Raw genomic sequence first — 15,037 nt, forward strand, 5'->3', positions numbered from 1 at the left:
TGCAGAAGTACACAACTTTAATGACTGTAGAGTAACAGAAACCACAGGACAGGTACGATACAGTAAAACAGGGGTGGGGTGGGGTGGGGATAAAAGGACAGAGGGGCACTGAATATGATCACAGCAACCAATGGGTGATTCCTTTGGTGCCCTGAGGTCATGAGACACTTGACTCCTGTCACCAACAACTGCAGGTTGAGTAAACCACCAGCTCTGGAAGACAGGTAGTGGCACTATTGCTGAGCTTAGAATCGGGGCAGGGCCTCCGTCACAGAGTGTTAATACTCTGAGTGTGAGGTCAGCACTGTGACATCAGGAGAGGGGCCTCCTCAGGACGCACTCCCTTTCCCTCACACTAGGTGGAGAAAGAGGTCCCCTGACTCAGAGTAACCAGGCCCCATTAACCTTGGTCTTTGGATACATAGCAGCGCTGCACCCCACTGCACCCCACAGCCAGCTTCGCACTGTTTACCCAGCACCCCCTGCAATCGGAGTTTGCGCAGAGAGTGAGCACATCCAGAGGAGGTGGGAGGAACCACGGCGGTGGGACTCGAGGGGCAGGAGCTGGCCGAGGAGCAGAGGTGCGCCACGGCGGCCCCTCCTAGGCGTCACTGAGATTGCTGGCGCTCAGGAGCACCTGCTCCCCAGGTTTGAAGGCCGGCATCCCAAGGTAGGGGCAGCTGGCACAGCGGAAGGCATCGCCCAGGTAGCACTGTTGAGGGAAGAGACAGTCATACGGGGAAGTGGAGGGTCAGCGTGTCCCAGATTCGTGGAGGGTCAGCATGTCCCAGATTCATGGGTAAGAAAGGGATCCCTCGTTTCCTGACATGGCCATAGAGGCCCGATGGGAACGGCCGGTGCATATGTAGGTCCGACTGAGATCCAGATACTAAGAGTATTTAAGATCTCCGGTTTTACGAAAATCAGCAGTCTGGAGAAGTTCCTTAGAGGCCGTATTTCTATATTCTCAGCAGTTCAAATCATAGCCAAGCTCAGCCACATGGCTGAAGAGCATCCGGCCACGACGAAGTGGGAAGAACGGGGCCCAAACCGAGAAATGACAAGAGCTCCCCCCGGGGTGCGGGCATGCCAGCCCACTTTCAGACGATGACCTCTCTCCTGCACACACGTTCTCACGTATTTGCCTAATTAGATATCTGGGCAGGAAGTGAGAGGGGGAGCTAGTCTGTGCCGGGTTTAGGATGATGCCCAATACCACTGGGGGTTTTGTGAATACTGAGTAAAGATCCAGATATTTACGTTTCCACAAGCCGACTTGGGCTGGGAGCTCGCCTGTTCCTTTGACTTCTCTCTTTCCAGTTCTTCTGCGAGGCCACAGGTGCTGGGGGGACATCAGTAGCTTGTGAGTGAGACGAGCCACCACCCAGGGGCTCCAAATCCTTGGCAGAGCCCAAGCCCGCCCTCACACTTTTCTCTTTACACCAGGATGTCTTAACGCACACGCCCACAGGGCCAGGCTGATGAGGTAAGTGTGAGGCCGTTTAGGGAGACAGAGTGGTGGGGAGCGGGTGGCCCCGAGGGAAACGCCCTGTCTACACAGGCCGGCCACTACTCAGCTTCGGCCGATTAACACACTGGGGAGAAGCAGACAGTGTTGGCACATTTTCCAAAGCTAAGGACAAACAAAAAAAAACAAACACACTGGATTTTTACTTGAAATCTCCTGATTTGTGAATGCTGGCAACTTTCACACTTAAAAAAAAAAAAAAAAAACACCGATGACTCAGCAAGCCCACACACCACCATTTAACTTTTTACCACCCTTTCCGTCCATGAAACAAATGCAAAAATACTAAGACCAGCGTTTTCCAGGTTAAGAGGACAGATTGCACTCATGCCTCTACTTTACTTTCCCTCAAGGTCCCACCAAAACTGGAGTGAACACATAACCCCCCAACGACAGGGGCTACGGGAAAGGGGACAGCAGCAATGCGGTGCCAGGTGCTACAAAGCAGGAGGGGAAGAAGGGACTCCGACTGAGGGGAGCTGAACTCCGACCAGGCAGTGAGGAAGCCACCACCACGTAGGTGGCCAACCCCCAACCCACATCACACCCCAAACCCTCCAAAGGAACTGCCTGCACCAGAAAGGCCCTTCCTTCTCTGCGAAATCTAACACCCCAAAGGGAAAGACCCAGAGATACTGACTTGGCCGAGTCCCCCACAGGCCCACCCTGGCTCCTGTCACTAAAGCACAGCCAACAAACTCCCCGCTGAGCTCAGGGCTCCCAGGGAGCTTTCTGTCCTCCACTCTTATCTTGGAGACAACCAAGATTCGTGGGAGGTAGAAGGCCTCTACCTCGAAGTGAGAGACCAAGCTAAAAAAAAAAAAAGAAAAAAAAGGCAACTTGGAAGAAACAGAGACTATGCAGGGAGGAAAAAACCTGCAAAGAACTATCACTAACCTCGGGAGAAAAGAGAAGAGATCACACCCACAAAATAAAAATAGGACACTGTGCTTAAAAAAAAAAAGAAAAAAGAAAAAAGTCAAAACAAAAATGGAATCTTAGAAATTAAAAACATGGTGGTAGAGGGGTTCCCTGGGTGGGTCAGTCAGTAAAGCTTCTGACTCTTGGTTTTGGCTCAGGTCATGACCTCATGGTTTGTGGGATCGAGCCCTGTGTCAGGCTCTCCGCTAACAGTGAGGAGCCTGCTTGGGATCCTCTCTCCCCCTGCCCCTCCCCAACGTGCACACATGTGTGCTCATGCTCTCTCAAAAATAAACAAATATTAAAAAAACATAACCATGATAGAAATAAAATAACTTAACAAAAGGTGTAGAGGATAAACCTGCACAATTTCCCAGAAAGTAAAGCATAAAGAAAATGTGACAGAAAAAAATTTACAGGATGATTAAAGGGATCCAACATCTTGAGTAACAGGTCACAGAGAAAACAAAGAGAGAAGACAAAAATGGTATACAAAATTAAAGAACATTTCCCAAGCCATGGACGTGGCTTCTAGACTGAAAAGGTGTATCGAGTGGCTAGTGCAAGAGATGTGAACAGACCCATATTGCAAAATGATACTGGGGATAAAGACAATTCTACAAACTTCCAAAATGGAAAAAGAGGTCTTACAGAAAGATCAAGAAACTGAATGGCCCCAGATACCTCTTCACAGAAATGTCCTCAAAATGATGTAAGAAATTATTTCCAATCTAGATTTCCATACCTAAATTGGCAATCATGTATGAGAATAGAAAAAAGGCATTTTTAGCCACACAAAGTGTGCAAAACAAAATTTATCTCTCAAGTAGCTTTTCTAAAAAAAACTACTGGAGAATGGACTCTACCAAGAGAAAAGAGAAAACCAAGAAAGAAGCAAGGGATACAAAAAACGGAAAAGCTAACGTAAGGCAGACGGAAGGGAACCCTCAGGGGAACAGTGAAGGGGACTCCCAAGATTTCCGCACTGCTGGGGACAAGGTCACACGTGTGCACGGGGCAGGGGCACGAGAGACAGACACGCTGAAGACTGCCACTGTCACCAACCAAGCTGCCATCAGGCCACTCTTTTACCCGAGGGCAGGCAAGCCAGCCCAGGGCCTTGGCTTATGTTGACCGTGTGCGGGCGACACTCACCATGCCCTCCCCCCACACCCTGAGGCTCTGCCGAGGACACGTGTGTTCTGCCGTGGTTGCTCCGCACAGGAGAGCTCTGGTCCCGGCGGGTTTGGATCAGAACACGTAGAGCAGCCCCTCCCTCTGACCACACTTCTGCTGGTCACCAGTCACTGCGTCACTCTGCGGACCTGCCAGCTCTCCCTGTGTCAGGCCCTTGGTTTCCGAGAACTCCCTCGTGACTCTTCCTACCGACTCCCCTGGAAGGGACCCAGTCCAGACGAGACTGCAGATCTTATCTTTCACTGGGAGACTTCACAGATGTGGAATATTGACCTGTCCTTGCCTCATCGGGGGTGGGCTTACTACTCAGGTCTTCACGACTGAAGAATGTATTATTTGGAGCTTCGCACTAGGTGGTAAACTATCAAATAAGCCAACAATGATTAACATAAACTTGGGAGAATGGTAATTTGTGACGAGAGGGAGCAAGACGCAGCTGAGGGAGCCTGTCGAGCGGACTTCTGAGATACTAGTCATGTTTCCGATTCTTCACCTGGGTAATCAGTACACAGGTGTTCGTTTCATTACTGTTTAAAGTGTACCTGATTAAAAAAGTCCTCTGTATATATGATAGATTTCACTATAAAATATATATTTTAACAACAGTCAAGTATTCCGATTCCTTGAGACTCAAGAAGCCACTAGAAGCAGCCCGGCAGACCCTGCTTCCGCCAGCACTCACCAATTTTTGCAGGCCTTCCTCTTTTTCCCTTCTCCACATGAAGGAGCCCGCAGGGAGGCTGGATCCGGCTTCTTAAAATCTTCCGGATCCAGCAGCTCATCGGAGTCGATGAGATCCTGGAGAGTGTTCGAAGAAGTTAGTGACACGGTCACGATCTCTGCTAACAGAAGGCTGAAAAAAGGGTTGTGGTGGCAGCGGGTTTATAGGTCCACGTAAAGAGGGTCTCCACTGCCCTATTCTGGGCTGATCATCACACTCCAGCTGACCACTGGAGGGATCTAAACTATGTCCACAGAAGATGCATTCGGTTGTGAGGGGACTGGGAAGTAATTTACAACGTGCAGAGAATGTGAGTGCGTGTGTATGTAGGGAGGGAGCAGAAAGAACAAAAAGAGAAGTGTTATATTTATTCAAATATATGAAGGGCTGTCATGTGAAAAAGGGAATGAAATATGTTTTATATCATTCCCGAGAAAAAGACAAATAACGATACATACATGTGTGCAATTCTTTGATAAATGTGTGGACAATTCATCTGTAAGCTCTACGGGGGCATGAACCGTAGCCTGTCCTGCTATCTCCAGAATTTCAACAGTCGCAGAAATAAAGAACTTTACTATAGACAGTGCTGATCAAAGATGGGAAAGTGTTGCTCTTAAGACAGTGAGCGTTCAGTGACTTGCCCAGACAAAGGAGCCAATAAAATAAAGCTGACAAACTTTTTTCAGGTTCACACATGCCCACGAGAATCTTTAACATATCACATGAAGTGAGAACAAGAAAACCTGTGAGGAAAAGAGATGCCGAGAAAGAAATGTAAAATGCCACCAATGCGGAGTTCCCTCCTGAATCAAAAATGCCAGTGACAGGCACAGCCGCAGTGATGGGCTTTACGGCTGCAAGTCCGGAGAGGCCACTCCCAATGACGACCACTCATACCCGCAGCGAGGCCTACAAGAAAGCAGCGCAGAGCCCACAGTGCCCACAGTGCCCGCTCACCACGCTCTCGTCCTCCATGTCGTTGGCTGAGAGGGTCCAGAGCTTGGCCGCTGCAGGGTCCACGGCAGGCTTCACTGAGTCCAACCCACAAAAGAAAAAGAGCTCCATAAAAGCAGCCAGAGACAAACCACAGGCATATGTGAGCCTTCTACTGAGACTCTGGGAGGGGACGCTGGACCGGGAGTCAAAAGGATTGGGTCCGAGGCCCAGCTCTACCACTTAGAGAAGGCACGGCCTAGGGCCGATCGCTTTGCAGTGACAGAAGCCATCATTTGCTAAGCACTTGCTTTGTGTCAGATACTATGGTAAGTATTTCATATATGCTACCTAATTAAATCCTGGTAAGAATCTTACAAGCTAAGTATGTGGTGTCCTAATTTTATAGGTGAGGAAGCTGGTCCCCACATTTAGGCCACTTTTACAGTAAAGAGCCACAAACAGGAGTCTGTCCAATGCTTCTGACTTCACTCCATGTTGCTGTGTCCTTATCTTCGTTTCCACCCCTAGAACCTGGGGCTAATCGTACTCCCTACACCTACTGCAGGGAGATCTGAAGATCAGAGAGAAAGTTGCCAAAAACCATCATAAATAGCAAAGCTTCTGACTCACGTGAACCTGTCACGTACAAGAAAATCGGCTCCAGAGCCGGTGGTGGTGGTGTAACACACACCAGCTGCAGACACAAGCCTCACACCTCCCGGCTCCATCTGGGTCAGGGGTGGGGTGCAAGGAAGGCCCTGAAAGAGCGGAGCCCCGAGTCTGTGGGCAGGTCCTCAGATGGGCCTTGGGGGTAAGTGCATCTCCACAGATCACTGTGCAGCTGAATGCTCAGGCCTTCCGCAAGGCAAACCGCTCATCGAAGCCGTCCCTACCCATTCTGGAACCATGACTCCGAAGGCTGGGATTCCAGAGGATTTCTTAAAGATTTTGGCTGGCCAGTCAAAGCAGAGCAGTGTGAACGTACCTGTAAATTTTCGCATATTTCACAGCTGGGGCAAATTTCTCTCAATTCGGGCCTCACGTAATAGTGATCAGAAGGGTGAAGGGGTGGCAAAGGGCAAGTGCAACTTTCTGAGAAGAAATATGTTCACAAGTGGCTTAAGATCCTCAAAGTAAGAGAAGCTGACTTTACTAGCATGGAAAAGACACACAGGAAGAGGAGCAGGGCACTCTTAGTGGCCATGACCACCAATGGGAGATCTTTTGAGAATAAATGTCATGGTTCTGGGGTGTGGAAAGACTTTGTGAGCTAAACCACATGCTCAGGCCTCTAGAATCTGGAGGCCTCAGTGTCTTCAGGTGCAGAAGGGGTTGAATTAAGTAATACCTATGCATTATGTCAGATGTGGATCTGAATCTGCCCAGGACAACAGTACATTAAACATTCTTCCATTAGGAAATGACTAAAATTAAGGAAGGAGTGGTCCTCTAGAGACATCACTGCCTCTATTCAGATCTCTGGCTCAATGTCTCACATGTCCTTCTAGGCCCACCTGGACAGAACAAGGTCCTCAGGCCAGTCTTACCTGGAGGAGAAGACTTCTTGGCAATAGAAAGCTTCAGTTGACTAGAAGAACCCACTTCAAAGTTGGGTTTTTTGCCTGTGATGCGCACAGAGAGCAAGCTGTCACTTTGGTAACCCAGATGTTCCTGGACAGACTGTACCTCTTCGGGGCTCAAGGGTTCCCGCAGCAGCTGGAATTCAAGACACCAAAAGCATTAGGCCACACTCTTTCCACAAAATAACGTTGTACTATGTCTACCTATACAGGCGTCAAATACTCATTTCTGTGTACTAAGCATATAGTAGCACCAGATGACAGATGTCACCTCATGCCTCACATTTGGTTTCTCAGTGACCTGTCCCCTAGAGTGTCATTCCGTCTGTGTGCTTACTTTGAGCCAACCCTAAATTATTTACCAGACACCTGTCTATTAGGTACAAGGCACTATGCCAGTCATTCTGCGGGTTGTAATGATTATGATTATGAAGATGAATCAGACACGTTGAACAGACATGTTGAAAAGGATCACAGCCTACAGCAGGGAAGCATGCCCACAACAAAGAGAGTGGAAATGAATTAGAGAAAAAGGACCATGCGGGAGGGAAATGTTTTCTTGGGAAGAAGTAGCAGACGATTGATAAAGGTAGAAAAAAATGTGGAAATGCCACCTCTCTGCCCAACAACTACAGAATGGTTGAATAAATCTTAGCCCATCCATAGCACTCAATATTGTCACATCATCATGAAGGATGAGGGGCAATGCACTGTAGGTGGGCAAATGTCAAAGATACTTAGGGGTACCTGGGGGGCTCAGTCAGTTAAGTGTCTGACTCTTGGTTTCAGCTCAGGTCATGATTTCATGGGTTCATGGGATCGAGCCCCATATGGGACTCTGCACTGACAGTGTGGAACTTGCTTGGGATTCTCTCTCTGCCCCTCCCCTGCTCATGCTCTCTCTCTCAAAATAAATAAATAAACATTAAAAAAAAAAGACATTTAAAGGTGGGGGGAAAAGCTAGTGACTGAACAATGTATATATACAACCTTATTTACACTTAAAAAACTCTCTCTTACACACACGCGTAAATATATAAAAAAGGTCTCAGCAGCCACACACAAAAAATGTGTTGGTGGCTTCCTCTGGGAAGGGAAGCGTGAGGAAGGCCTGCACGTCACTTTATGTTTATATGCTCTAGTATTAATTGAATTTTGATGAGCATGTCTTATTTAGAATATAAAACAGAAACCCTAAACTAAGAAAAAAATAAGAAAGAGTGGGTGTAAAGAAACTAAGGCCCTAGGTCATGTGGCAAACAGGTGGTATCACCAGTGGTCATGGTATAGCACTCACCTCTCACATAAGAAAACTTCAACATCAAAGAAGAATGTAGAAAATATGAACACCTCCATTTAACCTCAGTATTTCTACCGAACTATCAGAGATGGCATTCCCATCCCCACCCCGCAACCTGCTCCAGCCTCCCACCAAATATCTGAGGATGGTCCCGGTGCCTGTGTTGCTCTTGGGCCTAGGATTTGTGTCCATTAAGGGACCTGTGTTGCGCTCTCCCTGCCACCGTGGCCACCACCCCCACACCAGTAGTGAGACTGGAACACGCCCCAACCCACATGGGCGCAAGCTGAGACTCTTCAAAGGACAGGTGTTCCAGAAAGTTCTGTCTTTTGCGGCATCACGCGTCTTAGACACAAAGCACTTCCCGGCTCGCTTCCTAGTGTACGCGACACTGCACCTCACCTTCAGGGCTGTTACTCCCCTGAGTCTCTCTGTACTGACTCACAGAGATCCTGGGTGTGATCGCCCAAGGCTTCAATTCCCAGCAAAGAACATTGTCTACCAACATACCTCTTTCACTTCCACGAGACCAGAAAGAGTCAGGGCCGAGCACAGCTTAGATGTCGTTCTCACTTTGCTATTGTTAACTGCCGAGAGGAAAACCCCAATCAGTACTTTATGGGACAAAGCAGGGAAAACAATAAAGGCTCCATCCGATTTGGGTCAGCAGCCAATAAAACAGAAATGGTGAAGGCATTCTGACACAGGCTTTTGGTTGGTCAAAGTGCTCTTACCTGTGCTCTTTTTTTTTTTTTTAATTTTTTTTTTTTTAACGTTTATTTATTTTTGAGACAGAGAGAGACAGAGCATGAACAGGGGAGGGGCAGAGAGAGAGGGAGACAGAATCGGAAGCAGGATCCAGGCTCTGAGCCATCAGCGCAGAGCCCGACGCGGAGCTTGAACTCACGGACCGCGAGATCGTGACCCGGGCTGAAGTCGGACGCTTAACCGACTGAGCCACCCAGGCGCCCCTTACCTGTGCTCTTAAGTGTCATATAGTACTTCCATTGTTACTGTTTCTTCTCACTCTTGGCTTCTTGGAAATACCTTCCAGGGGATGTTGGATAATGAGTGAGAAAGAGGCTGAGGAAACGTAAGGCACTGACGTTCTCTCTGTACACTTCTGGCAGACACTGTGTGCAGCCACCCGAACTCTACGTTCCCAGCAAAGAATGCTGGTCATCTGCGGTCTGCGTCTCAAATTTACACGTCCGCATAAACACCTCTACGCATTTCAAAATACATTCGTTCTCTTATTGTGTTTTAAGTCATCACATATTGATGGAAAAAGTTAAAAAATTCAGAATTGGACGGTGTTTTGACAGTTTCACCACGGAGCAAAAACGAGAGGCTTTTACCTCCTGGATTCCACCATTAGTTTCACATGAGTCAACAAGACCACTCATCACTCCCAGACTTCCAGTCATTATTTTCTAACTTGTTATTAGAAATAACTTGTAGTTAGAAATAACTACAGGTGCATAGAAAGTTCTGTTTTGTTTTGTTTTAAAAAGGGCCGTTCGCCTCGTTCCCCCCCATGGTAACATCTGACGAGATCGGGTGCATTCAGGGCGGTATGGCTGTAGACGCCCCCACCATGGTAACATCTCACAACTATAGCACACCGGTGAAGACCAGGAAATTGTCACCGGGAGTCCACGGCGCTACCCAGATGTCACCAGTTTTACGTGAGCTTGCTTGCGCGTGTGCAGCTCTGTGCAACCTTACCAGGCTTGCAGCTTTGTGGGAGCACTACCACAGTGAGGATACAGGATGCTCCATCACAAGGAGCCCTCTGACGACCCCTTTACCGCCTCACACATCCTCTGCCTCCCGCTCCTAACCCGTGGCGATCCTCAATGTGGTCCCCATCGCTATAACTTTGCTATTTCAAGAATGTTGCGTGAACAGAAGCACACAGCATGCAACCTTCTGAGCCTGGCTTTTTCTCACTCGGCACGATTCCCTGGAGAGTCATCCAAGTTGCTGCACGTATGAGGAGCTTATTCCTTTTTGTTGCTCCAGAGTTTTCCGTGGTATGGACGTACCACAGTTTAACCAGTCAGCCTGTTGAAGGACCCAGCCATTGTCAGATGGGCAGTTTCCTTCTATTTTACTACCGAACGGATCAAAGGTCACAATTCCTTCAGGTGCACTGCTTCAGATTTGTACAATCATTTACCACCAAGGAGAAGGATCTCCAAATGATACCTCCTACTCAGAGAGATGCAGTAAACATACCTAAAGATGGAACGCTGTTAAATTCTAGCCTTTCAAAGGAAGATTTCCTTACCTACAGCTGTCTCTACTGGCTCTTTCAGAAAGAGACATCCACCGGGCCGAAGGATCCGGGCCATCTCGGCCAAAATCTCAGCGCTGTGCAGAGTGGTGCTCCCAGGAATTACACCCGACAAAATAACGTCAAAGCTAGATTCTTTGTGGGCAGCTGAAAAGAAAGGAAGACTCTACTCAGCAAGCACCTGGGCCCCAGAGGCAATCTGCCAACCCCTGCCAAGCCCCCCTCGAGGGCTGTAGGCCTGGCCCTGGAAGAATGAACACCGCCCCCTCAAGCAAATGTTACGAGGCCACCATCACCAGCAAGAGGGGCAATGAAGCTGCTGTTCTCCCTCAGTCTTCCTAATTTTGTATCCTTTCCTATGTTTAGGGAAAGGAGTAAAAAAGAAAGGTGGCTTAAAAAATGCGGAATATTTAATAAGAAACAACAGACTTCTACAAATCAACTACACTCTGAAGTCCACTGTATCTCAACTGAAAAACAGCAGCGTGGCCACCCACTGCTATCGTCTGCCACCCAAAACAACTCGGACATTGAGGAACCACATAAACGCAGCATCCCACCAACCCCTGCTGCCCTGCAAAGACGATGTGTGCAGGCACTCACACTGCAACAGCTGGCTGATGTTTTCCACAGACACCTGGCCCTCGTCGCCGGTGAACGTTCGAAGCTTCTCCACCAGATCTTTTAGAGCCTCTGCCGGGGATGACTTATCCCAGATCACTGCCACAAACTGGCCAGCCGAGACCCCGTAATCTGCCATTCCTGCAGTGCCGAGGGACCTACAGATGACGAGACAAAGGAAAGTCAAGACGGAGCAGAGACAAAAGCATAATTTAATCCATGAGGAACCATCAAATGTGATTAGAATCACCACCTTAATTCGGACCTCTCGCCAGGGAATGCTGACCACATTAGAATATCTTCCTGTAGATGCTCGAGAGGTGAAGAAATGAACCCATCTCAATGGATCATAACCCCAACTTTCCCAAACAAGGCAGGTTGCTTCCCTGATGAGAGGCCTGTCTTGGCAGTCAAGTTAGGAAGTTGAAGGCAGAAAGATTATTTCTGCTTTGATTTGAGACAACTCAGCTTGAACAGAATATAAAACACACAAGACGCTCACTAGGCAAAAGTAGGACTCCGTAAAGAAGGCCAATAAATGGGCAGATATAACCCAACCACAAGCTTAATGTTTCCTTAGAAAAAAGACAACATATTTATTTTTTTTTATTTTTTTTTAATGTTTATTTATTTTTGAGAGACAGAGGGATACAGTGCAAGCCGGGGAGGGGCAGAGAGAGAGGGAGACACAGACTCTAAAGCAGGCTCCAGGCTCCGAGCTGTCAGCACGGAGCCTGACGCGGGACTTGAACCCACAAACTGTGAGATCATGACCTGAGCTGAAGTCAGATGCTTAACAGACTGAGCCACCCAGGCGCCCCAGAAGACAACATATTTAAATTTAGCAAATTGAATAATGATATTTTCCCTTTCATCAAAATATGAAAATTCAATTCCATTGAATCTGCAATGATCAATACTACCTACTGTCTTTAACGTTTAATGTTAGTTACCCAGACTGTTCAAAACACTTAAAATACATTATCTCAACTGAACCTCAGCACAACCTTAAACTAAATATTCCCATTTTACAGCTATAAAACTGAAGCCATGGACTTGCCAGGTCACACAACTAATAAATGTTGTGAGATAAAGACCTGAAATTTGAATCCAAATCCATATGACTGTAAAGCCCATGCTTTTAACCTGTGGAAATCCCCTCCCCCCACCACCTTGAGGCAACTTTCTCTTCCACTGGATACTGAGATGAGTCTAGAATGTGCTCACAATGAAATCAGGTCAGGCGATAGCATTCTACTTGGCTCCTCCTTTCTTTCTTAAACATTAATGCCACCAAGTTTCCAACCTAAAATAGCTCTAATAAATGGCATAAAGGCAGAAGCCGTGGTAGCCAGGTCAAGCATGGATCAGTGTTGTGCTGAACACTCCTGTCTTCTGCAGAAGTGGCTAACTCAGTCACAATTATGCCACCACGGGCACTCGGACTGAATTTAAGCCACGTCCACTACATTCTTCCGTCCTCAAAAATATTCACTTCAGGGGCGCCTGGGTGGCTCAGTCCGTTGAGAGCCAGACTTCAGCTCAGGTCATGATCTCGTGGTTCATGGGTTCGAGCCCCGCGTCAGGCTCTGTGCTGACAGCTTGGAGCCCGGGGCCTGCTTCGGATGCTGGGTCTCCCTCTCTTTCTGCACCTCCCCTGCTCGCACTCTCTCTCTCTCAAAAATAAAACAATAAAAACTTAAAAATATTCACTTCAAACGACCTGCTCCTCCACCTACAAATCTTAGCCAAATTAGCCAGTCATCCTTAAATACTATAGTACTTTGGTTTTGTCACTCATTTCCTAAAGAAGTTTATTTTCTAGGTGAAATCAAGTCATTCTTCTGGAATCAGGTCCTCCATAAATAATCTGGCTCCACCTGGATCTCCCACTTCTCCAAAGTGAATCCCTCCTTGTTCTATGAAAAACCTTTGCCTTTTTGCTTTCATCATACCTTTTATCCAATTGCTTCCATGTAAAATGTCCACTTCTTATTATCCCGACCTGACTGCAAGCCCCAGTAAAAAGGATGCCAAGTATTATCAGACAAGCAACATTCCTTAGTCACTGAATCGTTTTTAAATCCTTAAAAAGTACACAATAAAGAAATGAAACTTTTAAGCTTTTAACAGGCACAGGATGTTGAGGAAGAACTCCCGCAAACGTATTTTTTTTTAAGTTTATTTATTTATTGTGAGAGAGTGAGTGAGTGCATGTAAACAGGGGAGGGAGGGAGGAGGGAGGAAAGGGGTGGGGGGTGGGGGATCCCAAGCAGGCTCCATGCTGTCAGCACAGAAGAACCAGCCAGGGAAAATAGGACCATGGATTGCTGGGCATCAGATTATAAGAAATAAAGAACTTGTTTCTAGAATGATGTTGGCACCAGGTTCTCTGCTGGGATAATAGAAAGTGACCAGCTTCCTGCCCACCAGCAACAACTACAAACCTTACACTGTACTCACAGAAAAAGCATCAAGAAAGAAAGAAGGTGCAAAAGTTTGTTAGAGCAAAACAAAAAGCCAGGTGTCTAGACCTTTTCAGCAACCTTAAATGGAGGCAGTTTCTACAGAGCACAGGTTTTGAATACAGATGAACTAGGCTTCTATCGACCACTAGACTGTCTACTTAGTAGCTACATGACCTTGGGTTAGTTATTAGCCTCTTTTCCCATCAATAAAGAATAATAATCTCCTACTTTGCAAGGCTGCTGTACGAAGTAAGTGAGAAGATAAGAATATGCAAAACATATTTCATGCAGATCATCAGCAGGGTCTGCTGCACAGAGCTCAACAAAATAATATTGTAAGAGAACTCTTAGTTTTTGGTGGCCAGTTTATTTGCCTTTGCTTCAAAGAGTCCCTATAAAAGCCTATTCTTTCTCCTCAGCTATGCCCACTGAGGACTCCCCAGGGAGAGATGTGAGGCTTCCTTCTCACTGTTAGAATTACACAGAAGAGCTGCGCTTTATGACATCTTAGACACTACTCCAGTAGGACTGTGTCGGCACATTAGAAGGATGTAAAATGCTTTGCGTTCCATATCCCCCCAAACTAATCTTCTCTGGCAAGAGGGAGCTCATAAAATACATTTACTAAACATTAACCCTCAAAACGCAGACATAGCCACCACTCTCGGCCAGCATTTTCCAAATAAAATGGGACACAACGTTCTTTAAAGTATCTAAAAGCCAAAGTGTGATACCTGTCATCGTCAGAGTTCTGTGTGGCTGTCAATCTGCCTTTTTAAAGCAACTCTAAGGAAAAAATGTCCGGCACCTAAGTCAACATACTTACAGGTGTGACTCAGTCTCATATCTAAAAAGAGGTGGAGTTGAAGAAGGCACTGTCACGTAACTGGCCTTGTTAAGCACTGCTCCAGCACTGCCTGCTATACACAAGTGCCCGTGGCTCTTCTAAAATGCTACTGGCAGGCAGGGAAAGCAGATGTCTGAAAACAACTTCTGGAGATGCACTTGTTTATTTCTAAGGTACCCAATAAACATCAAATCTTGAGGCATTTGGCTCCTCTGAAGGATGAAGGGAGCCAAAAGAAAAAAAGAAGATTGGGGCACCTGGGTGGCTCAGTCAGTTGAGCAACCGACTTTGGGTCAGGTCATGACCTCACAGTTCATGAGTTCAAGGCCCTCATCGGGCTTGGGCTAACAGCACAGAGCCTGCTTCAGATTTTCTGTCCCCTCACCCCTCTCTCTCTGCCCCTGCCCCCCCCCAATAAAAACATTTAAAAAAAATAAGAAAAAAAAATAAGATTGAAGTTTGCATACCAGTTCTTACCAAGGATCAATCCTTTTAAGTCAGGTGGCTAAAAACTTCTAAGAATACTGAAAGTTCTCAAAAAGGAAACATTTAAATGTAATGAGCATGTGTGTGTGCACGCGCGCGCGCGCGCACACACACACACACACACACAGAA

At 47.0% G+C, this 15,037-nt stretch overlaps 1 protein-coding gene across 1 annotated transcript in view; it reads right to left on the minus strand.

Moving 5' to 3' along the window:
* The window catches only part of CIAPIN1 (cytokine induced apoptosis inhibitor 1), a 16,743-nt gene continuing 1,706 nt past the window's right edge, over positions 1 to 15,037 (minus strand). The window contains exons 2-9 of the mRNA XM_049622219.1: positions 11,089 to 11,264; positions 10,480 to 10,632; positions 8,697 to 8,773; positions 6,854 to 7,022; positions 5,328 to 5,401; positions 4,329 to 4,444; positions 1,261 to 1,342; positions 1 to 712 (exon numbers count right to left, since the gene is read on the minus strand). Coding sequence (XP_049478176.1) covers positions 602 to 712; positions 1,261 to 1,342; positions 4,329 to 4,444; positions 5,328 to 5,401; positions 6,854 to 7,022; positions 8,697 to 8,773; positions 10,480 to 10,632; positions 11,089 to 11,245 — 939 coding nt within the window. The 5' untranslated portion in view covers positions 11,246 to 11,264 and the 3' untranslated portion in view covers positions 1 to 601. The remainder of the gene's footprint in view (positions 713 to 1,260; positions 1,343 to 4,328; positions 4,445 to 5,327; positions 5,402 to 6,853; positions 7,023 to 8,696; positions 8,774 to 10,479; positions 10,633 to 11,088; positions 11,265 to 15,037) is intronic.

This window comes from Panthera uncia (genome assembly GCF_023721935.1).
Source record: "Panthera uncia isolate 11264 chromosome E2 unlocalized genomic scaffold, Puncia_PCG_1.0 HiC_scaffold_19, whole genome shotgun sequence".
Lineage (NCBI taxonomy): Eukaryota > Metazoa > Chordata > Mammalia > Carnivora > Felidae > Panthera > Panthera uncia.